This window comes from Cottoperca gobio, chromosome 4, assembly GCF_900634415.1.
Source record: "Cottoperca gobio chromosome 4, fCotGob3.1, whole genome shotgun sequence".
In the NCBI taxonomy this organism is placed as follows: domain Eukaryota; kingdom Metazoa; phylum Chordata; class Actinopteri; order Perciformes; family Bovichtidae; genus Cottoperca; species Cottoperca gobio.
The window spans coordinates 16,037,316-16,064,693 of NC_041358.1; the positions used below are offsets into that span (position 1 = coordinate 16,037,316).

Genomic DNA, 27,378 nt, shown 5'->3' on the forward strand with positions numbered 1-27,378 from the left:
AGAAAAATTGTCTATCTTCCTATCGCTGACAGCCCGCCTCTCAGCTCTCAGCTGTGCGCAACGACCTCTGCATCTGGATTACTGGAAAGCAGAGGGGATGAGACTACCAGAGAAAGTACATCCACTCACCCCTTTTCTTCTGTTACGGGAGGTTAAAAAGGAAATGCACTCCCAAATTCTCAACAAACCGAGGCAATTATCGCTAACAAACACAAGCCTGTGGGTGTATTTGGCGATGGAGAGCCCGGACTTTACGCACGGATCTGTTTCCATAAACGAGACGCTGATGCATCATTCACAAGCGGCAATCGCTTTACCGATTTTCATGTTTGTTGGAGGCGCCATTGGGAATATAATAGCAATAATTGTCCTTTCAGTATCAAGACAGGAGAGGAAATCTTCGGCTTTCTACACGCTGGTGTGCGGACTGGCGGTGACGGACCTGCTTGGCACCTGTCTTGCCAGTCCGCTCACCATAGCCCACTACCTGACCCATAATGTGCTGAAGGACCAGCATGTCTGCGAGTTTCAATCCTTTTTGTTGCTGTCTTTCAGTTTAACAGGTCTGAGCATCATATGCACCATGGCAGCAGAGCGCTACCTGGCTATATGCTGCCCGTACAACTACCAGCGGTGGGGGGTGGACCGACGCTTTGCGCAAAAGTTCCTTTTCTTCATTTATATCAGTCACATCTTCTTTTGTTGCCTCCCGATGATGGGCATGTCGAGGAGCGAGCTGCAGCCGTCGCACACATGGTGCTTCATCGACTGGGGGGGACACGAGCCTGTGGCCGCCGTTTACTCCGTCTTGTACGGCGCCGTCAGTCTGCTGCTCATCCTGGGAACCATCGTGCTCAACCTGGTGGTGTGTGGAGCGCTGCTGCTGATGCGGCAGAGGACCGTGCAGCGGCCCGTCACCAGAGCCAGCGTCCGGGAGAGGTGGAGGGCTCTGTCCTCGGCTGCAGAGACGCAGATGATCGCGGTGCTGGTGGTGACCTCCGCGGTGGTTCTGGCCTGCTCTGCCCCCTTGGTGGTGAGTCAGGGTGTTTTTATTAAGTGGTCATTTGCTCTTGGTGTTAAATACAGTCCCCTTTGCCTTTACATGTATGGAGCAAAACGTGCAAAACTTAAGGAGAAGCTCTAGTTTCTCCTTCTGACCAGTGGTAGAAAGTAACGAAGTACATTTACTCAAGTAGCCTACTGTTCTTATGTACTCGTTCGAGGTACTTATACTTTGTTATACTCGAGTAATTCCATTTTCTGCTACTTTATACTTCTACTCTACTCTATTTGATAAATGTGGTTTTAGATACTTCGTATATTTGGATTAATAATACAAAATATTATAAATAAATAAACAATATAAGTTCTGATGTAATATTAAGATGATACTGTAAATTCATAAGCTACCCAGCAAGTAGTTTAATGAGTTTCTCCTTTACCAGCTGCAACAATAAACTCATGAACATATTAATGCATAAATAATTATAATCCAATAATATAATATATATTATTCTGAAATAGGCTATTGAGTACTTTTAATTGTTGTACTTTAAGTACATATTAAACCTCCAACAAGGGGTCACATGTAGAAATTGCTTTGTTTCAAGTGCATGTGAGACAAACAGGTTTGGAACCAGTGATGTGGTCTACATTTCATCATAGGGTTAACGACTTTCTCACTTTTCATAAGTTTAAGGAATGACAACGAATGAATGACAAAATGAGTTATGAAACCTGAAAAAGAATGAAAAAGACATGTTCCAGCATTTTTAAACTATTATTTACAGCATGAAGATCTGAGCATTAACTTGTTTTTCTCTTTAAGGTCCGTGTGTTTGCCAACCGCTTCATGCCGAAAAATGACCCCAAAGCTGACCTGGCTGCCATCCGGATAGCCTCTGTTAACCCCATCCTCGACCCTTGGATCTACATCCTCCTCAGGAGGTCTCTGTTTCGGAAGCTACTCAGGTTATCCAGGCGATGTAGAAGCACTCGCAGTACATCCCCTATGACACAAAGGAATCGGTTTTATCCTGAACTCACGACGGAGAGCCACGTGTTCACGCAGCTAATGTGCAACACAAACATCAGGACACAGCTGCCTACCACCGTCAACTTCACTCCGTACAACACAGAGAGCATCACTCAGACGTAAAACAGACTGAACACGTGTTTGACATCTATGAATGTTTACTGCTTTCTCTTGCCACCAGCAGCTCGATGCAGTGGCTTTGTCTCTGGAAAGACTGCGATCTCTCTGTGGACCCTCGGGGCTCCTGTAGGATTATTAATTAAATACAAATGGACGTCTCCTGCAGTGACACAGGACAGATGAGGATGTTTCTACCTAAGTAGCGCGGACACTAACAATCTTTTATTATTGTCAATTAATCTGTCGATTATTTTCTCGATTAGTAGTTTGGTCTATAAAATGTCAGAAAATGTTGACCAGTGTTTCCCGAAGCCCAAGATGACGTCCCCAAATATCTTGTTTTGTCCACAACGTAAAGAAATTAATTTTACTATCATAGAGGAATAAAGAAAATAAATATTCATATGTAAGAAGCTGGAATCAGAGAAGGTAGACTTTTTATTCCTTTAAAAGCACAATCAGTGCTCTGGGTCATCCTGACCATCAAGTCTATATAAAGTTCCTCATCCTCTCTATGTCTCATCCCGTCACCATGAGCTCCTCCCTCCACCAGATCAGTCAGTTCTACAGTTGGATGCTACAGGAACCGTAAGTAGCTCGTTTTTATCTGGAGGCAGTGTTCATTTGATATTGATATTGGAAGATCCAGAGGTGAAAGTATTCACTTAATGGAAATAACAGTTCATGGACATTGAGTTGCTGATTGAGATGCATCACAACTAAAAGCTCACAGGAGTTAGTTTTGCATCAGGAGAGACATTTGAAACACTGATGAGTCCGATGACGCGCTGACTAAATGCCACTGATTCATGTTGGTATTAAAGTTCCTACCTTGAGCCTTGTTGTCTTTTGTCTCCATTTGGCTGTTTTAGTCTTGATTGGAACTTGTGCTGATGTCGTCTCAGCTGTGTTGCCCACCTTTGACCTTTAGTTCAGTTTATTAAATGTGTTTGTATCAGGGACCATGTACAAAAATACATTACCTAACATATTTTTTCAGATTGACAGGAAGATTATTCCATTCTTTAATGGCTCTAGAAGAAACGGCAGGTAGGTCAAATGTAGAGTCTAGTTTAGGGACGCCAGTCTCCCTTTGAAGCTCTGCTCATTTGCTCAGAGCGGAGTTGAACAAAGATCTTCAACATGTCAGGGCTTCAGTATAATATTTCACCTTAATAACTGATTAAAACTCAACCACAGTGGTCCTGACAATGGCAATGATTAGACATGAAAAGATTGAACTCTATACCTTTATCAGCAGTTTTTAAGGTCAGGTTCTGTTTCTGTTGATACACATAGAAACCTTTTTGGTCTGCAGGCATTAGATTTAAACCATATCGCATCGGAGCTGACCTGTGATACACTGTGTGTGCGGTTCAGAGAGTTTCAGCCATGCAGGGAAGCAACATACTGGTAACTGTAACATCATGAGCGGAAGAGGGATGGGGGACTGAACTCTAGCTGCAGGATTTTCTATGCAGGGTGTTCTTCAAAATATTCCCCCAGGACCTTTTGCAGATTTCTTTCTTTCCCTGAAAAGGTCAAGGACAGATGCACTGACAGCTTCTGTTGATAAAAGACTAGAATGAGAATTTGATACACGATTTATCTAGGATGACATGCAAAACAAACATGATCAGTCTTTTGCAACTCTTCAAAAAGAGCTATTCTTGTCTGACAATAAGAAGATGAAAGTGATGCTGCACTGAATTATTTTTCACCACTAGAGGGAAGAAAAACTCCAACACAAGAATCAGTCTGGTTTCTAAGAATGTGATGAATACAGGAAGTCTATTATTCACTCTCTCTCTCACACATACACACACACACACACATGAAAGTTATACTCTATTTTCCTCCACGTGTCCAGTTGTTAGTGATATTCAGATGTTTTAAGTTGAACCTGGAACACAGGGCTTAGGTTCCTTGATGCCAGATAGAGGAGAGCACATTTCTTTCTTGTTTGTTGAACCTGCAGCCTACAGGTATCACGTTTAACACACTCTCTCCATAAACTACACACAAAATATGAAGCTTGTGCAATGTGTAACATTTTAGTTGTCAAATTCACATTTTTTCCCTGCCTTTAATGGTTAATAAAAAAGCATATCAATACTCCATTAATAAAGACATTCAATATGTTCAGTATTCCATAATGCATTTATTGCCCCCCCAAACATTTAAAAATAGCATTTACTAAACATAAGCAGACAAGAATGTGCATAGCTGCACCTCTGTACAACATTTTTGTACCTTGACACCATAAATAAAAATCTATAAACATCGGTTAAGTAAAAAGTCTGCCTCGAGATCCATGAAAGATGCACAAAAATAATAATTTACAAAGTAAGCTCCCCTTTCTCCATTCATTAACATTTACATCCCAGTTAAAAGCTTTACAGGAGAGCTAATGTCCAAATGAACACTTTTCTCCCAGTTAGCTCAGGAACAAACAGCCAGCATGACACTGAACAACTAAATCATGAAGGAAGTTTATAAACTACATGTTGTAGTTTATACATTTTTACATCTTGCCCATCTGCAAACAAGGCCCTCCATCTTATGGTGCATCGGCATCAAACACTTATTGCAAACTTCTTTTGGCAACAGAAGGAAGAAAAAACGTGACGAAATCCAAGAGACTTTTGCTGCAGCAGCTGACACACAAGAGGTATAACATTTTTTTTTTTTTTTACAATATGTGACTTTATTCCTTTCTGCAGGTTGCATGTTCACATTACATTCTTAAACTATGAAAGGATTGTGTCGTTTTGTTGTTGTTGAATAGTTTGGCTTGGATGTCACACTGCTGTTACACATGTAATCACATTTCTCAGTTGTTAATTTAGATACTTCGTTACTCTCCCCACACGAGTGGACGATGGATCTAATCATGTGAGGGTGCACGATATGTTACATTTCACTTGATTGCACCAGTCTGATATACAGATTAAGTTTCCTTTTTATTTTCTAATTTTGATAGTTTGTAAAAATCATTTGTGATGATTACAAGGGAGCCGATTTCCCTCTTTGATATTTACAAAAATAGTTTCACATGAGGCAACGATCAGCTTTCTAAGTTAAAGGATCCACCGGTTTCAGACAACAAGAACAAAGCCGTTTGGAATAGAATCAGTAAATACATACGACTTAGAGTGCTTAGTGTTTAGTAAGCCACCTGGGCAGGTACTCAATGTAGTATTATCAGACATCTGCTTCTTCACTTAACAGTGGTAGAAACTAAGAAGATGTTGCAGCGAAATAAACATGTATTCGTGCCGCCTTACTGCTCCACTTTGTTCTCAAGAAAGTCCGTGTTTGGTGTTGGGAGGGTAGCTAAAGGGACATTTATCACAGGTGCATTAAACGGCTGCTTTAATGGAGTTGATAACAGCGTTTACATTTAACTATACGGCATAAATGCGGCTGTAAAAGCAAACAATCACAGAGCTGCAGAGAGGGGTTTTAATTCTCTGCCGCGTCATTAGCAACGCTTTCATATAACCGTCATTTAATTCAATGTTAATATAGAAAGTGTTGGTATAAAGTTTTGAGCTTAAAACTGTTTAAGTGAAAATAACAACCTCCTAGTAGATAAAAGCTAACGTTGTTGATGTGGACTCCAGAGTTCTCCGAGGTTTAGATTCATATCATTTTGAGGCTGCTTTGGAGTTTCTGATAATTCTGCTTATACGTTTCAACTTAACGCAGTGCAGCGCCACAAAGTAGAGCCTCAAAGTAGAGCCTCAAAGTAGAGCCTCAAAGTACAGCCTCAAAGTGTAGTAACAGTCAGCACACAGACAACTGCAGCAGCAGTCTTAACAAAAACAAAAAAAAAGGACATTTGAACAAGGTAGTAATTATTCCCGGGCTGTTGAATTTCACTATGTGACAACATACTGAACGTGTAAAACAGGCAACTTTATATCTTCCTTCAAAAAAAGGCGATGGTGATTTCCCTCCCTGCTGAGAAAAACAGAGCGGCTACAGGTTCCCAAGATCCTACAAGTTAGATCAGCTACAAACTATCTCAGCACTAGGAGCTAGTTTTCTCTATATAGAAAAAAATAAAAATAAAGGACAATTATTGATACTATTTTGTCCATGGGAAGCCCGGAGCGCACCGACCCCACAGAGCTCTTTACCCCCAGACTTAATACTGTGACAGTGTTTTAAATGTCAGGAGACAAACGCAGGAAGAAAAAGAAAAAAAAGGAACGCCTTATTATTAGAATAAAAACGCACTATCCCCTTACCCACATCTACCAGGGACTACAGCTGAATAAAACAAGCTCACAGGCTACAACTGGCTTTTACACAAATTCAATTAACGTACGATGTCCCTACAAAATAAATGAGCAGAAATACATTCATTTCAGATGCTCAGAGATATTTGAATGACCAAAAACAAAAAGATCCTTCAAGGAGAAAAGCAAGTGACTGATGCTTGCTAAATTAAATAGTTCTTCAAGCATTACTAAAGGCTTTTCATCAGTAAATGATTATTAGTTAACAATTTAGCAGACCGTGTAATCAATAATGATAATCAAATCTCTTGTCCGTCCGAAAAGTTGAATCAAATTAATTACACGAACCAAACCTGTGATTTCATGCACGTCTCATTTTGAATCGGTCTGACGCCAATGATGCAAAAATATTTTCAATTAAAAACAGCAGGACAGACCGTCACAACCTGCATAACACAAGCAGTCGTTTCATGATGTGCGAGCTCCGTTTAAACAAACATCCACTTGAGAGCAGCTTTGGTTCAGGCTGAAAATAAAAACCGCCTTACAGGAGAGAAAACTTTTTATTTTTATTTAGAAATTTGGGCATTTTTCTTCATCAGGCACATGTAATTTTAAACCATGTTGGAAAGTGATTGCAGTTTAAAAATGCTGCCGTAACCATGCCAACATGCTCACAGTGACGATGCTAACATGCTGATCTTTATCAGGTATAAAGTTGACCATGCTAGTATGCTAACATTAGCACTAAACACAAAGTACAGCTGAGGCTGATGGGAATTGTTATTAGTTTTACAGGTAATTTGGTCATAAAATAATTGCGATTCTTACCTCATGATGGTGCAAGATTCAAATTCAGAGGATCACCGAAGTGATGACAAGTCATCCCGAGTGTCTGAACCAAATATCATGAGAATCCATTCAAAGATTTAAACGGTATTACTCTGGGAACATGACTTTCTGGGGGTGGATTGACATTACCAAAAAACCGAGTGAGAGTCTGATCGGATTATTGCATCATCAAAATCTTTAAGTGACCGTCTACAAACAAGTCCCAGCGGCCTCAAGCTTTAGAAGAGTGAAACACAACACTTTAAACCGATTGTTTCTCCTCACATCATTACAGGTGCCTCAAGAAGAAACAAAAACTAAATGTGAAGGCCTTCCACAGAGATGTGTTTGTTACAAAATATAACCGACTGTTTCGGTGCAATTTAGTGTTGAAATAAAAAGTTACAGCGGACATCCTTCCCTCTGAACGTGAACTAAATAGCCCAAAGTGAATTATGGCAGGCTCAGACATTTCCAGACAGTAAGGGGGAAATCATTCATCAACAACCTTTTTACGTGTCCACCTGCAGTCCTATTTTTCTGTGATAACATGGTTGAATCCGTCACCAAAATGTATGAAACATGTGATTTTGTTTCCTCTCGGACCATCACAAGACAGACGAGAACCAAATGAATAAATAAACAATGACGTACAGCAAAGCTGTAAGAAAGTGAAGTGAAAGGGCGCAGCGTGGGAGAGCGGTCGTGTCACTGGCCATCTCATTCTCCATATCCAGAACAAACAGCACTTGCCTTCAGTCTCGTGTTTGGAGCGGAGCTGTGTCCCACTGCTGGGGGGGGGGGCGGGGCGGCTACACAGTAATGTCTATGACAGCCACCCAGATCGAGGGCAGACTCCTCTTTCACACGACGTACTGATGGGTGCTGCTGGAGTTTGTCGTGTAGGCCTGCCGGCTGTACTGGAAGTGGTCGGTGAGCTCGTTGTTCCAGTTGCGCTGCTGCTCTGAGCCGTGGGGGAAAGGCACTGACCCGTTGGCCTGGATCTTCTCCAGCGCCGGGTTGTCAAAGGAAACTAGGTCCTGCTTGGAGCTGGGCAGCAGCTTCTTCTCCTTGTTGTCGTCATACTTGGCCTGTTGGCAGAGGAGAAGGGCAAATGGATTTTAAATGACTGGCTGTCTTTGTAGTCGGTTCCCTGGCACTGCACTGTGGCTGCCCGCGGATCCTAAATAGTTTGAGTGGGTCCAATGTTTTTCCAGAGAGAATAAATAAAGTGTAACTTAACTTTACTAGTTACATTAAGTCGGTGGCAAACAGCCACACGTTGGATGGAGAGTGACAGAAATGGAAAGCATCAAGTAGTTTGCAGTTTGGGAAAGAACAACTGTAAATGTGTGCTGGCAGAGCAAATACTATAGCTAGAGAATATTTAGAGCACATAGTAATTATTATACACACTTCATTTTTATTAATTTATGACCACAAAACAAGGCTATGGCGCCAATAAAAAGAAGAAAAGAATAACTAAACCGTAGGATGGAAACAGATATCATCTGCTGAGATTAACTTGTCCAAAGTACATCAGCATTGTTGTAGATGGCTGATGAAGAGTTTCCAATAAAAAAAAGGAACAGAAGATGAACTTCTGCTTCTCCAACCCTCTTTCCTTCTCCTACTCCAGGGGTCGGGAACCTATGGCTCGCGAGCCATATATGGCTCTTTCGATAACGCAATATGGCTCGCAGACAATTTTGAGCTGACATTTAACATGATTAACAAGTAATAAATAATTATATTGTGTCATTTTAAAGTAAAACATTTAGCAGCGGATTTGTTTTTAGTTCTCCCCTCTCCTTTCCTCCGCTCTGTTTCTGGCTGTAGGTGAAGGTGTGTTCACACGTGTGTGCGTAGGGGGCGGAGCCCCGCCCGTCGCGAAACCGAGCAGAGGAGAAACTGCACAAAGCAAGCAGTAGACCGGGGGTGTCAAACTCAATCACAGAGGGCCAACATTAAAAACTGGGACTACGTCGAGGGCCAAACACGGTCCACATGTATTGAACAGGGTACACATAAAGTGCAAAAAGATAGGGAACATATTTAAGTCAACTGCAAACGGATTGCTGAGCAGTTCAATTTTAATATCTGAGCTGCAAAGTCGGCAAATGGTCTCAGTTGATCAGCAGAATGCTGTCGGGAACACAGAGGTGGAGATGTTTGTCAGTGTTTGGAAACACGTAGTGACCAAAGTTTCCTTCTGCATCAGAGTCTCCCACAGGCAGCTCGGCTTGGAACGCTCTCACTGCATCACACATGTCTGTGATCACACGGCCCTGAAGCTGCAGGTTTAACAGTGAGATGCTTCGTTATGTCGCACAAACAGTCCAGCTCACATCGTCCCAGACATCTGTGGTGTGTTTCCCTTTGCTTTCCAAAAACTTTCATTTCATTCACATATTTAGTTACTTCCTCAAATGTATTTTCCCGTGGTTGTGCCATGCATTGATTTACCAAAACCGGCGGGCCAGTTATGACAGATATGATATTTTCTCGCGGGCCGGATATAATTGCCTTGAGTTTGACACCCGTGCAGTAAACACTGAAACGTGCACATAAATGAGATAAATAACGTAAGCGTTTAGTTTATTTAATAAAAGAGCACGTGTTCAATGAAACACTGATACTGCTATTAGTACTCGGAGACGTGTTATTCTTAAAAAATGCACGCATAAAGTTGCATTCAAATCTATTAAATATATGGCTCTCAAGGAAATGCATAAAAAAATATTTGGCTTTTATGGCTCTCCCAGCCAAAAAGGTTCCCGACCCCTGTCCTACTCCCTTCCTCCATCCTAGTGGTCGCCGTGACTCACCTTGTTGTAGAGGAAGACCCCGACTATGGCCGTCATCATACCCATGACGTTTGTGTGGGTGACCGGGTTGCGCAGCATTAGCAGGGAGATGCTAATGACCATAATCCTCTTGGTGGCGTTGGCGACGGCGTAGCTGAGCGGGCTGACGATGTTTAGTACGCTGAAGGCGATGACGTTCTGAGCGAAGTTGCAAAAGCCGCTGATGAGCAGGAGGACGAAGGTACCAGACCATCCCGAGATGTCCGACTGTGAGGAGAGCAGTATGTTCAGATTACGTTCAGGGTCGTCAAACAAGCCGGATACTGCTGAACTCCAACAACCACCACAAGAAGGTTGTGCGAATGTCTAAGTTAAATAGATTTTACTGCTACTCACCAGGTCGCCATTCACAAGAAACACAGAGAGATCCACCAGAACCCAGGTGGGCAGCATGAAGAAAACAGCATTAAAGCCCAGGATGTTGAGCAGCCTCAAGTGGTGGATCCTTGTGTCGCGCAACACCTTTAAGGGGACAAAAGATCAATTAAGAAAAAGGAAGTGGAAAACTAAGTCTCAACTGCTCTAGCCAAGGAGACAGTGAAGTTACGTTTTGGGTGTTTCGCTGTTACAATACTTTATGCTGTCCAAAACGAACTTGTTATTAAAATGTGCTTACAGTTAGTGGTCAATAGTGAAATGCAGTTGCCTCTTTCAACACAGAACCACTTCACTTTTTCTGACGGCATTTTTATACACACAGAACACAAATCAGGATGTTTGTTTCAAGAAGTAACATTTGTCAGTTATCACCCCCGCTCATCATGTGGCAAATGGCAGCATGAGAATGAGTTACCTTTTTGGAGAAGATGTTCTGCATAGAGAAGCAGAGTGTGGCAGCCAGAGCGCTGATTAGTCCTGAGACATCAAAGGACAGCTCAGTCGCTGTGGCCAGCAGCACTCCTCCAATGATGGGGATGAGCGATACATACACCTACGACAAGGACCACAGAGAGGCAGAGTCAGCAGAAACCCGGACAAATGACACTTTAGTAGTTTGTGTCCAGTATATTTAAGTATCAAAACATAATTTGATACGTGCTTCTAAGATGAGTAAGAAGAATAGGCGTTGCCTGTTGCCACGTTTGTTTGGCAACATGGATCTAGAGCGGCAACCATAAGTCGATCTGCAACCATTTTTAAAATCGATTAATCGTTTAAGTAATTTTTCATTCAAAAATAGTGAACTTAAATGCTGTTTTCAGCCTCTCCAATGGAGATCTGCTGCTTTTTTCTGTTTTATATCATATTAAACTGAATATCTTTGGTTTTTGGACATTTAAAGTCATCACCTTGGGCCGTTATCAGATAACAAAGACTTCTGCTTTTCAATATATTCTATAGTGGGGTTTTTCCCCATATAAACAAACAATTCAAATGATAAGGAAAAGAAAGATTTTGCAAAGAAAATGTAAGGTGACATTTCTTTAAGCCTAAAAACCAAAGCATAGCCACATTTTAACTTCCTAAAGTAACCCAGAAGAATTGGCTTTATTTCTTTTGAGGCTGCAGCTGGACATACTAACCTTTCTATCTGAGAATCGGGGACAACACCCCATGGCCTGAAACTATCAGAAACATCTACAGCCAGATTTATTTGCATGTTGAAAATGTTGGATCGTGAGAAACGATAGAGACGTGCAGTTGTTATGAAACCCACTTGAGCACCCACACTCGCCTACCTTCAAACCAACTACACAGAGTGAAGGAGAAACACAGCACTGAGGACTAACTGGGCGCTTCAGACCGTTTTCTGCCATCAAAAGATCCAACTTTCCATAGTTTTATTGTCCAAGTAAATGATCTCATACATGTAATCAAAATACAGAAATATGAGCAACAAGACTGAGGAACTCCGTGAAAAGAACAGACTGCGCCTTTAAGCAAACTGTTAATTTGTTGGTTGATGATTGGACATTTTTAACAGGATGCATCGCGAGGAAGCAGCGCAGATCTGGGCAACAACTTGTAAAACACAACATAAGATTATATTATTATATTAAGTGCTTTTAACATAAGCACACTATTGTAGCGTGGCTGGAAAATTAAAAATGACCTCATCTATTTTGGCAGAGGCCTAGATTTCTGCCCCATTTCGCAACTTTTCTTTTAGAAATTCATCCTCAAGGCTTTCTACATTTAAAAAGGAAAAGTGGGAGACTATACATATACAGAATGCATTTGAAGAAGGGGAAAGTTTAGTCGCATGTACTCACAGAAGATCTACAGTGTCCACTTTATAAGGTACACTTGTTCAATATAATGCAATCCATCACAACGGTTACCACTGCTACCAAAGTCTACTTTTATGACGCTTGTTTTATTACACTGTTGTACAAGTGTTAAGTAGCAACTGAGTATATTTTGTACAGCCTGTTATGTTTAAAATTCTGTCATTTTTAACAAACCTAAGTCAAGTATAAACTCTAAACGTAGTAACATGATCTTCAAAAATGACTCATTCAGTTGTACAATGCGGCCTGCTGCTCCACAAATAAGATCTACACACACATACACCTACGTACCCTGTGTGTGGACCCAGCCTGTCTGAATACTGTCCACTGTAAGTAAACATGACAAGCTGATGTTGGACTCAGACGTCTCCTTATTCCCATGTAGCAAACCCAGACTGTAAAATGTTCCACCATGATGATGGAAAGTTAAGTTTGAGATGTCAAACATTGTTTTTTCATTGAGAGCTGATTTTCTGTGCAGCTGACATAACAGCTGCACAGAGCACACTAATAAAAGTAGAACTACATTATATAGTTAGCCAATCCATTTAACAGTTTGACAACTGAGCACAGGAGCTGTGCATGAGGAAAATACAGCCTACATCAGTTCCCCTTTAATGCTTCCCTATAATACAGTAGAGCTGCAAAGATGAATCAATTAGTTGTCAACTATTAAACTAATCACCAACTATTCTTATTGGTTTGAGTCATTTTTTAGAAAGAAAGTTAAATGTGAATGTTTTCTGGTTTCTTTACTCCTGTATGACAGGTAACTGAATATCTTTTGAGTTGTGGGAAAAACAAGACACAGTTATCTCACATTTCACAGACCAACTTTGAGCAAATTTGTGATATGATCATATTACCATTTTGCAAACCTTTGTGGTCCAAATTGTGATTAAAACCTCCCAGGATTACTTATTGAAGGTTTTGTGTGTGAAGAACTTATTTTTTTTAATATAATGCCGACATAACATTTGAAGTTTGATACACTCCAACGACTCAAGTCCATCGTAAATCCCTCCCCGTGTTTCCCTTTACTCATGAATTAATATTAAATAAAGTTCATCCATCGTCTACCGCTTATCCGGGGTCGGGTCGCGGGGGCAGCAGCTCCAGTAAGGAACCCCAACCTTCCCTTCTCCGGGCCAAATCCTTAAGCTCCAACTGGGGGATCCGAGGCGTTCCCAGGTCAGTGAGGATATATAATCTCTCCACCGAGTCCTGGGTCTTCCCCGGGGTCTCCCTCCCACTGGACGTGCCTGGAACACCTCCCTAGGGAGGCGCCCAGGTGGCATCCTTACTAGATGTCTGAACCACCTCAACTGGCTCCTTTCAACGCAAAGGAGCAGCGGCTCTACTCCGAGTCTCTCACGGATGGCTGAGCTTCTCACCCTATCTCTAAGGGAGACGCCAGCCACCCGTCTGAGAAAACCCATTTCGGCCCGTGGTCTCGTTCTTTCGGTCATGACCCAGCCTTCATGACCATAGGTGAGGGTAGGAACAAAGATCGACCGGTCTTATAAAGTGTGTGAGCATAACAGGTGATTCGTCTTAAAAATTCATTACACCTCTGAGCCAGAAGACCTAGTTCTCATATTACTTTGTCTGCTAATCTGGAAATGTTCAACCACCTGAAGCCTTTCCACCACCTGCACACTGCACACCAAAATACTTGGCATGAAAGGAAAAAAAGCCTTTTAAAGACACAAACCCAGTCGGCTGCAATAATATGAAAAGTAGTGAGTGAATTTGGGGATTTGACAGGTAAATGTGGCCGGCTGGAGGAAATAAAAAGTTAGTTTCCCTCCCTGACCTCCACCCTCCAGGGACAAAAGCCCCTGCAGATGGCCGTAATATGAGATGCAGTACAGGCGTAGTACTGTGCCACATCACCACTGCTCAGTCTCAAACACGGAGAAACAAGCTGAAACAGAGCGAGCCTTGTGACTTGTTTGCTGTGTCGAACCTACTCACCTTTGTGGTTTGCTTCTCCTTCATGATAATTCTCGATAACAGCACAACCCATATTGGCATTGTAGCTTTGACTGTGAGAGAAAAGAAAGATAGAAAAGGGACAGTGTCAGCTTGGAAAGTATAACAAATCAATTTTTATTACTTGACAAACATAATGCAATTCAAAAGCAGCAGGTAGATTACAAGACTGAATGAGATTAAAATGCTCCTACGTCAGAGCCAGGATAAAAGACAAACACAACACACCTCTATTGGGCTGACTGGTGTAAGTTTATCCTGGTGCGTGTTACCAACAATAAGATACTTTAAAACCCTGAATCATTAAGTTGAATTGACGCCTCTCTGAAATAGTTTAAACTAAAGCAGAACAATACAACCTTCATGAAGGCATTTATTGATGGTAACTGCCATCATGAGGTATGCGAGAAAACGTGGAGTGAGTAATTGATATACAAACGGTTGATTTAGTGGGTGGAGCATTTCTTTAAAGAGTTGTAAAAGGAGGTGCCACTTCAAGTTTATTTACTTGATTTTCAAGAGGATTTAATAAAAAACAATTAGTTGCTAGTTTATTCAGGTACAACAAGCTAAAAACTATTGCGGTCTAGTATAAATCCCACCAGTTCCTAAATCTGGTCCATGCAAAACATGTTTCATTTCAAGGTGAGCAAGACAACTAGAAGTTAGGAGGACTGTTTTATTCACAGGAGTCAAATAAACGTAAAGCAGTCTGACAACAGGCCTGAATTTATCCGACTGAAATGAAGGCTGTTCAATGTGTAAATGTTTAAGGATTGGAGTTGATTTTGCCATGTTTGGTCATGATGGAGGCTGTGAACTGTATTGCAATATACAGAGAGGTTTATTTGATTAAGTCTACCCTTATTGATATAATGAATAGGGTAGACAAAGGTTAAGAAACATCCACAAACAACCTCTAAAAAGACCATAAAGTTTCAACCCAATGGTAATCTATTGAGTGGCTGGTCAAATTTACTTGCCATTTGGCCGGTGGACAAAAACAAGTTCAAAATGTAAATAATGAAGTAAAGGTGCTTTACTTTATACTATACTTCTAGATCTCAGGGACACACATTGTACCGTTCACATCACTACACTTGTCTGTCACATGTCTCTCCTGGGGTGTTTATTTTTGAATAGCTTGTGATGAACGTGTTGAGAAAATCCTCCTACTTCTTAAGCTAAATAAACTATTTAAAAATCCTCTTGGATCAGCTGGAAAACACATTTTCACAAAGCTGAAAACACGGCTGTTTTTCTGCGATCATGAAAAGTTTACTTTTTTAGAGGCTCGTAGTTCTCACAGGTCAGCGACGCTACAAACATATGATCTTATAGAATATGATGCATTGCTGCAGATCAAATCACCCAAAGGCATATTAAAAAGGAGGTGTGATATGCACAACCATAAACACCTACAGCAGTAAAATGCAACATGTTAATACAAAAACGTCAGAGTAAAACAGTGAGCGGGAACATTTTACTGCACAATGAGTACTTTTTATGCTTTATGTACATTTCCCTGATAATACTTTTGGTTTTGAATGCAGGACTTAAATCAAAGTTAGAGAAGCACACTGCAAGCCGGAACATGCTCAGTAATGGACCCTCCCCCCTGACGTAGAATATCAGCCATAATTAAGTTGGCATGCTAGCTAACAGTAGCCAGTTAGTTATTGTTAAATGGAGCCTCAAGCTAATTAAATTGTAGTTAGAGGACCAATGGAAAGTTAATTAATCTCATGAAAACATGTCTGTTCGCGACCTCCAGGACGCCACACTAACCCGGGGCCCAAAAGCTAGTTAAATGTCTGTGCCGAGTGCCCAGTGTTAGCCACAAAGCTAACAACAGCTGAAGGTACGGACACATCATCAAGTTGCCCAGGTCACTCACATGTATCCACCCCCGCTGTACTCACCGGTGTGCGCGTATGAAACGGGTACTTTCCATATGCTGAAGTGTGCCGACACAGATGCAAAGTATTTTCCGAAAGCTAAAGGCAGGATGTACCACCGGTAGTACCTGCTCGGCAGTTCTGTTGTGGGGACTCCCCATGCCCGCAACAGCGGCGGGAGGAAGACGACGATAGAGATAATGTGAAACAGAGAAACTGTGACCGGGTATGGGAATCCATTGAGAATGATTTTGTTGACGATGTTGCCCCCTGAGCTCACCGTGTACCAGCCGACACACAAAAAAACTATCCGGATCCCTTCCCTAACAGGGGGCCGGTCCGCCGCAGCCATCTTCCAGCGCGGAGTGACGAGTCACAGGCAGTGTGTCCGCCTGCATCGGGGGAGGGCAGCTGCTCAACCATCAGACTGCCAACAATGGAGAAAAGGCACAGCTTCCGGTCACAGCTTTCAAAATAAAAGCCATCTGCAGACATTCGTTTTTAAAATGGAACTGCCTTGAGCGGCATTTAAAATGGTAGATTTTCGATAATAAATGTAAAAAGAAACTAAGTTGTAATAAACATTGCTTACACTTTGAAACAAACCACAGCTAGACCTGCATGGTAAATGGGCTCACCCATGTAGGCATTTTCCTTTTTTTTTTTTAATTACTTCATTCATTTTTAAAATCAGCTAAATACTGTCACAAACAGCTATTTTGCTTGTAGTTGTCTTGTCTATGCATATTTCTGTTTTCTTGGCCGTTTTACTTATTACCAAAATCAAATTTCCTTTGTTTATTAATAAAGTTGTATTGTATTGCATTTAAAAGCAAGGTAATTGTTTGTTAAATAAAATGTCAGAAAATAGTACAAAAAGTATGCCCAAAAACAATAACCTCAATATCAGTGACATTTTGACTTGTTTTTTTTCCTGACAAAAAGCCAAAAAACCAAGAGGTACAGTTTATCACATAAAACAAAAAGGGAGCAAATGCTTGAGGTACTTGGGTATATTTGAAATACAATTGAAAATTAATTGATTAATAAAATAGTTGGCAATCATTTTCTTTGTTGATCTAATTGATGAATGGAATCAGCTTCAACTGCATTTACAGAGTGGCAATTGCATCAAGGAGTGTGCATCAGGAATTGTTAAGTTTTCTCTTAAGCATGGGCATGTTGTTTCAAAATAGTTCTGTGCATCCTGGGTGAAGTGCATGCATATTCTGCACTGTTGGAGCTAATTTGTTAGGTTAATGTGAGTAATTGCAAAGAGCTAACAATAAACGAGTAAAGAGAAGACGATCACAATTCCTTCAGTTTTTTTTTAATTAACACATAAACATGTCCACTTAAAAGGACTAAGTAGCAAATATGTTCTCTTCTGCGTTTGAATGAACACAAAAGGCTAATTTCTGTACATTCACTAAGGCTCTGTCTTTAAGGAAAACATAGGTTTCCATAAGGCAAACAATATCTACAGGAATGATATTAAGTACTTTATCCAGCATTTTAATTTATATCAGTTTGTCCTGACAGTACAAAGATGCAAGCTAGTAGCATAATCTGCTCTGCCATTTCAATTCATATTTAAACAGCCTAAATACACAGTAAAGGGAAAAGGCAAGTATAAAATATAATGTGTTCACATTATCAGAAAGTGTCATTTTGGAGAGTTTTCCTGTGTAAAGGTAGGTTGGTGTATCAGCAGGAAAAGGTTGGACTGTCGCTGCTGCATCACTGAACACATTCTGAATAAAGAAATCTAACATAAAATGAAAACATGTACATAAATCACAAAAATTAATATGTAAATGTAAATAAATATCATACATGCCACATTTCTTTATCAGCGTGCATTATTCAACCCCCACACCAGCCTTTCTTTCTCTCAAACCTCACAACACAAGAAAAATATTCTAATGTTTTAAAGCAGATTTGTAAGTTATTCTTTCTGCAAAAAGATGCTGCATGAGACAGCTTAGCAATGGGGCAACAGCGGTTCTAAACGGTGCAATTATTAATGTTTATCACAGCAGTTAATAGTTGTTAATACTAATGGTAATGAAAATAGCTACTTGAAGATAGCAATTAATTCCGCTTTAATAGTATTGTTCAAGATGCATGAGCAAATGCCAACAAAAACGATTTTACTAGTCTCTATTGAAAGGCGATGAAGTTCATTAAGTCACATTTTTTTGTTTTAAAACAAACTTTAAACCGAACTTTAAATTGAAAAAAAATACTGCACTGTGGACTAAATGAGTGTTGATGCAGACAATTCAGTAAAGTCACTTCCCACGAGTGAGGTGGATAACACAAGACAAATAAAATGCAGCTGGGCAGTTTAATGTGATGTCCTCTCCCACATGAAGAATGGCAGGTATTGGGAGCTCAATCTGTACAGTTACTAAATGGTAAAATAATGCATAGCCTTTTTCCTTTGCGCTGTCCTCACACAATGTTCATAAACTCATAAAAGCACTGATTACACCCCTTGTGCGTCACACACACACCCAAGCAGGCAGTACATTGACTCCACTTTCGACCAACGATGCAAAACAGCAGCTTACATTTAAATAAAAATGCCTTCACACACGCAGTTTCTCCTGCTGTACGATGAAGGCAGTTTACAAATTCCAATTCCGAAACCCAACCTCAGTTTTAATCCAGACAGATGTACGGCAGTATGTTCAACCTGCTCTCATCTCCATGCGGGTCTAAAGAGATGCACTCCGTCCAGTCATACCAAGTACCCTTTGTGTCATAGCAACCGTTAACCCCGGACCAGTTTTGCTTGTGTAATCTGTTCAGGTCTTCGGTGATGACCTCTCTGCTAACCCCCGGTAAATCCCTGGCTGGGAGTTCTGGTGCCAACACGTGTGTTTTCTTGACATCTGTACTTCGGTGTTCTTCTTTTTTCAAGAACTCTTTCATGAAAAAGTGTGCACCAGGGTTGTGGGCGCCTGACGATGTCAGCACGTTGCTTTGCTGGCTAAGGTACGACTGGATGATTTCGCTCCTCGACAGTTCTTTCCAGTCTGTCTGCTGGAAGGGGCTCCGAGGAACCGGTGGATTCTGCTTCGGCTGTTCTGACCACTGAGATTCAGGTCTGTGGCCCAATCTGACCTCCCCTTCCTGGCAAGACTCCTTATTAAAGGAAGATTTAATCTGACCTGTTACAGGGTCAAATGTCAGTCTCCTATCTTTTAACCTGACTGGTTTAGTGCTGTCTTCTACAGTCTGTCCATCTACATTTATCACATGGTCCTTAGGCTTGTATTTCTGTCTTTTCCTTTTCTCTGTATTGCCAACAGCACCATCGTCTTCCAAACTGACCACATCACTGCAGGAGGAAGCATACGAGTTGTGAAGAGACATACTGGGAGGCCTGCTTTGAGAATCCAAGTCTGAACCATCTATGTGCAAACCCTGAACACAACCATTGAAAGGCTGCGTGGACGGCCCCAGCCCAGAGGTGTCTACAGACCCCTGCCTCACAGGAGGGCTAGCAAGACCTTGTGCTTGTGGTGCCGTTTGTTTGACACCACCTTCCTGATTTGGAGTTTGAAGACTGTTCAAGGAACAGCGTGGGCTTTTGGGTCGATACTGTCCCCCAGAGACAGCTTGCTCCTGTCTGGCTTGCTGCTGCAGAACTGATGCTTTTAGCAAAGAAGAAGTGCTAGGAGGCTTGCTGTATCCCGGGGCACTTGGATGAGGTTTTACAGCATTTACTGGGATTTTAATCAGCCTGTCAATGTCTAAAGGCTCAGAAATCTCCTTGTCTAAAGGCTGATGTGTATGAGTATCTGTACAAATTTCAGAGCTACCCCCAACTCCACTGGTTGGCAGCTGCTTGCAGTTTTGTATTTGATCATTTAGAGTTGTTTTTGATATCTTGGCTGGTAAGAGCTGTCCTTCCTTCTGGTCACCCTTACGTTTCCTGTTGCTTGGTTTGTCCACCCTCGGGGAGTAGCAGTTGTTGAAGTCATTTCTGTTCTTCAACTCTGAACCTGTTTTACCTGATGGTGTGCTGGCAACTGGAGGGGCGATGCAAGGATGAGCACCACTATTGGAAGACCATGATGCACCGGTGTGTGCTTTGGACAGCACCTCACCCTTCCCTGGCTCAATTAGCTTCTGCCAGGTTCGCAGGAGCTTCTTGGCCCTTTTCGCAAGGTCCTCATTCTTGGTTTTCTTCCGGACATCGTTGATGAGCTTGCCAAGGCGGGTTTCCTTTAAGGAGATAAGATCGGTGTTAAACAGCGGCTATGACCTGAATTGATTCAACAGCATTTAATTTTGAAAGCACATACTGTAGGTCTGAATGTAACCCACCTCCAGTGCCTCTTTGGTGATAGGATATTTCTCCAAAAAGGAGATCACCTCCATGACTACCACCATGTTGCATATCTGCTGAAAAGACACAAAGATTTATATATCACAATCCTGAGACATCATAATGTTGTCAGCATTACAACAACAGTGTCCATGTACAGTTGTTTCTATGTAAATGTTGCAATTTGAGATTCTGAACCTGAATCAATTCTCGAGAGAGAGAAAGAGAGGCCTTGAAATGGTTGAGTCATAATTTGAATAGACTTTCAAAAGTGCACCTGTATGTTAGGAGACGACATACTCGTACTGGTTTCAGGCTCAATATGACAAACTGAGACTGCATGCAAATGTGTCAATGTATCCGACAAGAAGAAGACAGCTCTACAAGTAAGATAGAAGAAAAGTGCTGACCATAGCGCCCCATTTATAATTTATTCTAAGCCTGTCCTGCGACAACTAAGGTTGGGCAATATGACAATATATACACCATAAGATGATATAAATGTGTCAACAATCAGAGATTTTACTGCTGCAGCAACCCCGTTAATATAGCTGGTAGTGATGGACCATTGTAGGCAATGTTGCAAATCAACAAATCACAGCTATAAGGCAGAAGTGAGGTTTGTTGACTGGTGTGACGAGCATCATTTGCACTCCAATGTACGCAAAACTGAAGAAATTGTGTTAGATCCCAGATCAATTGGAGATCATAGTTCTCTTGCCATACAAGGCCAGGACATCAGACAGGTAATTTCTTACAAAATATTTAGATTTACAGTGAGCTCAACTGGCACACTCATGATGCAAGCGTCTGCACGAGAATCCAACAGCGTCTCCATTTCCTTCGGAGACTCAGGAGTTATGGTGTTACGAGTTGGTTTGGAAATCTAGCGGTTAATTCTAAAACTCGTTAAGACGGCAGGGAAGATTGTGGGAACATTTTGAGATGCCTAGAATTTCTGTAGCTCATACCAGAGTGAATGGCTTGTGATTAGATGTTTGGGTCAGATGTTCTTGTTTAGTTGTGATGTCTGGTCTGGATGAAACAATTTCCCTTTCTCCAAGACAATTTTCCCACATAGGAGACAATAAAGTAAACCTTATACCCGCCACTCATAATGCTTGCTGAGTGTGTCTGTACGATCAACATGATACAGAAAATATCTAGATGCAAACTCATCAGCTCATTAAGTTATGAGTTTTGAACATAGCAGTGAAGTGTGCATTATACTACAAATGTCATACTTCCATTTCTTCAAGTAATGGTAGTAGTTCTGCAAATTACATCTCTAGCTTCAGTTATTACATTTCTGAAATTACCATAGTATTGGAGTACTTTTCAATGTCTGGCAATACCGGTGATAAAGAACTGGACAGCATCCTGCATACATTTGGTATTATACTATCATATTGTTTAACTTTTATAAGATGTTGTCCAGTTTCTCTGTACTATGAATATTGCCAGAAAAAATGCTGTTACATTACAACTGTAGGATAGTGAAGAGTGGAGATTATAGTTTAATCAATGTGATGCTCTGATCTTACAGAACCCCCAAATGATAAACGTCTGTCACTAAAAAGCACTTACCTTCAGATTTACACTTTCTACCTGGTAGCTCAGTTTAGCAAGTCTCCAGTCTTGAAGCATTTTAAGTGTACACAAAAAGGCTAATTCGGCTACATCAACATTAGCCAGCAGAAGTCAGTTAGCTAGGCGCTGTAATGCCTGGCAGTTAGTTACTTTAACTAGTACTTTTACTGGGCTAACTAGTGATGTTAGCCGGCTAATTAGCAAGAAAGGAATAACTGACTACCCCCACTTTGTCAACCCAGAGTCGGCTTGGCCTTTTTGTCTGTCTTTCTGCGCCCAGTTCGTCCTATGGAAACTACCGGCTATACTCACATTGCTCTGACCGTCGATGGCCTGCAACAGCCGGTCTCTCATCACCTGCGGAGTGGCTGTAGCCGCTGTCATCGCCTGGCGGTGTCGCGGGTCAGGACGGACTCAGACAGCGGAATCCCCCGAAGAGGCGGCGGTTGGAAACCTGCCGACACTCACAGGCCCAATGGAAGATCTTCTCTGGGAGTGAGCACCATGTTTTATGATGCTTTTATTTTTGTTTTCATTCGCCGCTGTCACGTTTTAATAACGACGAGAACAGAAAATCCTCTCCGGGAATCGGCTACCCCCCTCGGCTGGTAGCCTCCTCCTCCTCCTCGATCTGCTCATCGGGCTTTTTGTGAAACGCTCGCGTGGTGCATGGTGGGAGAATGTACGTAACCATTTGTTCACATCCGTGATTTTTGTTCTATGAAAGATAAATAAATAATTATTTTACACACAAAGCCAAATGTATATATATATATATATATATATATAAAAACCTGCCATTTTTAATGCTGTTTTAAATTAATTTCGCCTAGAGTTTAAAATCTGCAAAAGAACTGCAGAGAGGTGTAAGAACTAAAATGAAAGGACTTTGAATGTACTAACCTTTAATTTAAACTGAAGACCATTTATATTCATTTATTATATTATTTATTTACAATATTATGCATTTTTATTATTGTTTTATTTTTAGATATTATATTTTATGTTTTACTACTGAGACACTGCTAAATAAACAATCAAATAAATAAGGATTTTAATTATGTGTTAAACCTGCCTTGTAGTTGTTTGTAAATGTGTTGTTCAATAAAGAGGATATATATATATATTTATTTTTTCTTTACCTAGGATTACCCTAATCCCCACGTTTTTAAATATATTCATAAATCTGTTTTTTTCATGTATTAAATAATCCTTTGTCTTTCAGTCAATTCCGTATGCATTGCTCTTTTCGTACATTGTCACTTGATGGCACTGTTGCCTTGTCGATGAAAAAAAATAGACTGTACAGTGTTTGCATATTTCTGGTTCTGACATAGCAACTTAACACCCATTCAGTTTATTTCTATCCATACATTACATTCCACCTGCCAGTGGATTCAAACCCAGGACCTTTTTGCTGTGAAGAGACAATAACCATTTTGCTTTTATTTGGTATGTTTAATTGCCAGTGGCATTTTAAAGGTGTGGTTTGATTTAACTCTAATATAAAGCATACATAACATAGCAAAATGTTCATTTATTGTAATTAACTGAAAAACTAAAAAAACCGATGTAATAACTGATTAAATGTGTATCAGTCATTCAGAATTGAATCATGCGTAGTCCCTTGTGTCAATAGACAATCACAACCATTCAAATCAATTAACAGACATTGCATAAGAAAAACAGTAATTTTATTGTTAAGAATAAGGACACATTTACATTGTAGGGCATATATTTTTACTTACAGCACATGTACCCAAAATAAAGGAAAATGTTTTTTTAATCTGTATTAAATATCTGAGTGGACATTCACCAGAGCATAACAGCTGGTGAGTAAATTTGGAGATGTTTGTACAGAAGGATGTAGAGTTCATGAGTTCATAAGTGACAAGAATCATTTTGACTCTTCTGTTGAATCCAGCTGAATTTGTGCAGCTTTTGCAAATAAAAGGGATAAAATGACACTTCAGCAAGATGATCGTGGTAAGTCAAAAGGTTCTCTTCCAGCTTTGATAACTGCAGGACCCTTAAATGATGACACACAGGTAACAACTCACAGAAAACGTTTTTTATCTGGTTAGTGGAGGCTGTTCATCATTTTCAACCCTGCTTTAATAAGCAAACTGACATGCTGGAGAAAACAGCTCCTGCTCTATAATGAAGCACAGGGGCACAATACAACACATATCCAGCAAAGGCAAGGGTGCTGGTGCAGATACAGCTTAAACAAAAAGGGTACACATGTAACAACCTTTGTAAGACAAAATAAATACTCGATTCATAAATTCCTGTACAGCCAGAAGCAGATTTATGATTTGGGGTTGTAAAGAATATGAAGCATAATTACAGTTAAAAGGGCCACAAGAAGAGCAAAGTCCTATTAAGGAGAAGTTTATTGCATCCACCTTGGGAAATCAGCATCCTGACGAAAGTCCAGTCCACATATGTTGATCATGACCCAAACAATCTGTGAGGATGGAAGACATTCAGCCAGTTAGAAAAGAGCCCATTTAAAGGAGTCTTTAAAAAGGTATTCTGGGACATGTAGGCAATCACAAACTAAAGCACAATTGAAGAGTCAGGATGAAGGAAGGAAAGGGGCCTTGCAAACATAAATATTATAAATAACAAAACAACTAATGTGACCGGGATATCGCAAAAGCATTGTTTTCATGGGACTTGTTGAGTGTAAGAGAACTATCGTTTAATGTAATATTTAGGGAAATAAACTACTAAATCTCATCAGCACAAGTTAAGTGTTAAATTTCGTTAAAGTATAAAATTATTGCGGACACGATATTGCCGCCGGTTCACAATCACATCCAACCATTACATATCTACAGCTACATGACAAGCATCAACCTAAAGTCGATTACTCACAGGATCATACAGAACATCATGAAGATGTTCCATAGAGCGATGAAGATCCGAAAGTATCGAAGGCTGAGCAGAAACTCTCTGATGTTGTCACCTGAAAGACAGATTTTTGAGAACTGCATTCAGCTGTAGCATACACTTTTTCATGATTCTCTCTCTTTCTCTCTCTCAACAACAACACAATGCTACTTTCAAAATCAAAGAATACATTTAAATTCAGAACAAACATCAAAACGTGGCACTATCAGAGCACTAAATATATTTAGAACTCTCTTACAAATTGCATCTCTCTCTCACCTGTTGTCGGTGATCTGGACTCATCTCCAAATCCTTGGGATTCCTTCCTTTTGCTGCAAAACATCCATAGTTAAATTTCAATTGATTGATTTCTTTTATCTTTCTTTGTAGTTCTGATGGGAGATTTTACACATTGTGACTGTAACCTAAATACTCACAGCTTGAAGTTCAGCACAGCCCCTGCATTGACCAGTAAGGTCCTGGAGAGCACAGAGAGACAAACCGTTTGTTATCTACCTGCTCAGCTAATGTTAGCTGGTGAGCTGGCATTAGCACGGAGCTAGCTTGTTATTTAGCTTGACACACCACCATCTAACCAGCAGCACAGTGTACAATAACACACACACAAAATCCATTAAATAAATGTGTATTCGTATGTGAAACATGCCAGACAACGGAATTACCCGAATATCAACAGATCGCCGATCATTTTGATCACATCACATCACAGAGACGCTTAACTTCCGTGTTCGTCACGCAATCAGGAATGTGACCAATGCCGTTTCAGAGCTCTGGCAGAGGGTTTGATGCCCTGATATTCGACTGTCAGGTTGTTGCTGTCAAATTGTGTGGGCTATAGCAATGAGGTTTTACAAAACTGTGAATTCCTATCAATAATTCAATTGAAAGCTCATATATGATGGGAATGCCAATTTGAGGCCATATCTTCAGTATTTATCGTTTCTTTTGGCCCCCTGTGTGAAAGTGATATCATACTATACAATTAACAATTAAATAAATATTACTTAATAATTAAATATTCAACTGTATTTATTCCTGGCGATACAGCATTTAAAAAAACGGTTTAATAAATTAAATTTGGTTTCAGTTATGACTGCAATAAATGGCGAATGTCACGGTTGGAGGCATGTTGTTCAATAACCTTATTGAACAACATGCCTCCAACCGTGACATTCGCCATTGTACAGTAGCTGACTAATTCTGCCTGAAATAAATAAATTAGGGAATAATCGCAATATATTTTATTACATAGCTGATCCACATGCGCCACCTGTAGACATGAAACGTAATAGCATGTTAAAATTTTTATGTTACATACAAGTAATAATCAAAATACTTCAATAACTACTTTATGAACTCAGACACCATCCAACATTAAGTGAATCTTATTCACATTGATTTTTTTGTGCGAATAATACATTATTTGTCAATGCCAAAAACAAAAAAACGGAGGAATATTTATAGTTTGTAGTTTAGTTAAAACAACATATAATTAGTCTAATTGAGGTCAATAATCAAGAATAGGTATATCAAGAAACATAATGACTTTAACTATGCAGTTATAAAAAATACATTACATTTATAAAGAGGTTTGGTGCAAAATAATCTTATTGCATTCGACAGATGTATCATAATTTATGTGGTACTTACTTCAAAATAAGTATTTAAAAAGGGAAGGATAATTCAGACGGATGAAAAATAAAATCTCACCCATCTAATAAAAAATATCGTTTTTTTAGTTCCTGAAAAGGACATTTTGGAAATTCAAGGTTTTCAATCGTGTATCTTGGCTGCCCCTGGTGGTGGTGGAGGTCGTTGCTCTGATTATTATTCTCCCCAAGAATTAAAAGCATAAAAATAAATAGAAATCAATTAAACCAATTAAAAGATACATGAAATCGGGTTGCTTTGGTTTGGTATTACTGCGCCTTTAATCACAACATTTCTGCATCATCAGGAATGTAAACAGCCAGTGATACCGCCACATGCTGGCGGCGAATCTACAGCCTCAGTGCAGGATCTGATCCGGATTACAGGATGTTTTGTTAGGAGGGGTTGAATGAGTCTTTGTCCTATCAAGCATTGGACACATGCTTGGTCTGTGATGTGTTTCTAGGCTACAATCAAACCTTTTATCGCGTCTTGTGGCTCAGTTTAATAATGAGTACGTCGATCGATTATGAACACCGGAGGACAAACCTTTAGTTTTTCAAATGTCAAGCAGCTGACATGTAAACCTCCTGTCGTCAAAAAAGCGCAGCAGCTGGCACGGACCGCATGTGATGATGATGCTGCTGCTGCTG

At 40.4% G+C, this 27,378-nt stretch overlaps 4 protein-coding genes across 5 annotated transcripts; 1 reads left to right on the forward strand and 3 right to left on the reverse strand.

Moving 5' to 3' along the window:
• LOC115007036 (prostaglandin E2 receptor EP4 subtype-like) lies at positions 1-2,305 on the forward strand. Its single transcript, XM_029429702.1, has 2 exons — positions 1-1,033; positions 1,829-2,305. Exons 1-2 carry the CDS (start codon positions 98-100, stop codon positions 2,156-2,158), a joined length of 1,266 nt encoding a protein of 421 aa, XP_029285562.1. The 5' UTR covers positions 1-97; the 3' UTR covers positions 2,159-2,305.
• A 2,477-nt stretch (positions 2,306-4,782) lies between these two features.
• Positions 4,783-16,576, reverse strand: slc35e1 (solute carrier family 35 member E1). The gene is made up of 6 exons (XM_029429102.1): positions 16,249-16,576; positions 14,309-14,379; positions 10,894-11,031; positions 10,437-10,562; positions 10,062-10,307; positions 4,783-8,324 (listed from the first exon to the last, which is right to left on the reverse strand). The coding sequence occupies exons 1-6, from the start codon at positions 16,574-16,576 to the stop codon at positions 8,097-8,099; spliced, it is 1,137 nt and encodes a 378-aa protein (XP_029284962.1). The 3' UTR covers positions 4,783-8,096.
• Positions 16,577-17,538: 962 nt separating this feature from the next.
• Positions 17,539-22,834, reverse strand: LOC115006697 (mediator of RNA polymerase II transcription subunit 26). Of its 2 annotated transcripts, none has more exons than XM_029429100.1 (3): positions 22,469-22,834; positions 20,566-20,643; positions 17,539-20,463 (listed from the first exon to the last, which is right to left on the reverse strand). In XM_029429100.1, exons 1-3 carry the CDS (start codon positions 22,538-22,540, stop codon positions 18,892-18,894), a joined length of 1,722 nt encoding a protein of 573 aa, XP_029284960.1. In that variant the 5' UTR covers positions 22,541-22,834; the 3' UTR covers positions 17,539-18,891. The 2 variants fall into 2 exon arrangements, with proteins under 2 accessions (XP_029284960.1, XP_029284961.1); XM_029429101.1 differs by having other exon boundaries at positions 20,566-20,640; positions 22,469-22,833.
• Positions 22,835-23,833: 999 nt separating this feature from the next.
• smim7 (small integral membrane protein 7) lies at positions 23,834-25,870 on the reverse strand. Its single transcript, XM_029429849.1, has 5 exons — positions 25,738-25,870; positions 25,492-25,533; positions 25,334-25,386; positions 25,040-25,130; positions 23,834-24,626 (listed from the first exon to the last, which is right to left on the reverse strand). The coding sequence occupies exons 1-5, from the start codon at positions 25,761-25,763 to the stop codon at positions 24,611-24,613; spliced, it is 228 nt and encodes a 75-aa protein (XP_029285709.1). The 5' UTR covers positions 25,764-25,870; the 3' UTR covers positions 23,834-24,610.
• Positions 25,871-27,378: the final 1,508 nt, after the last annotated feature.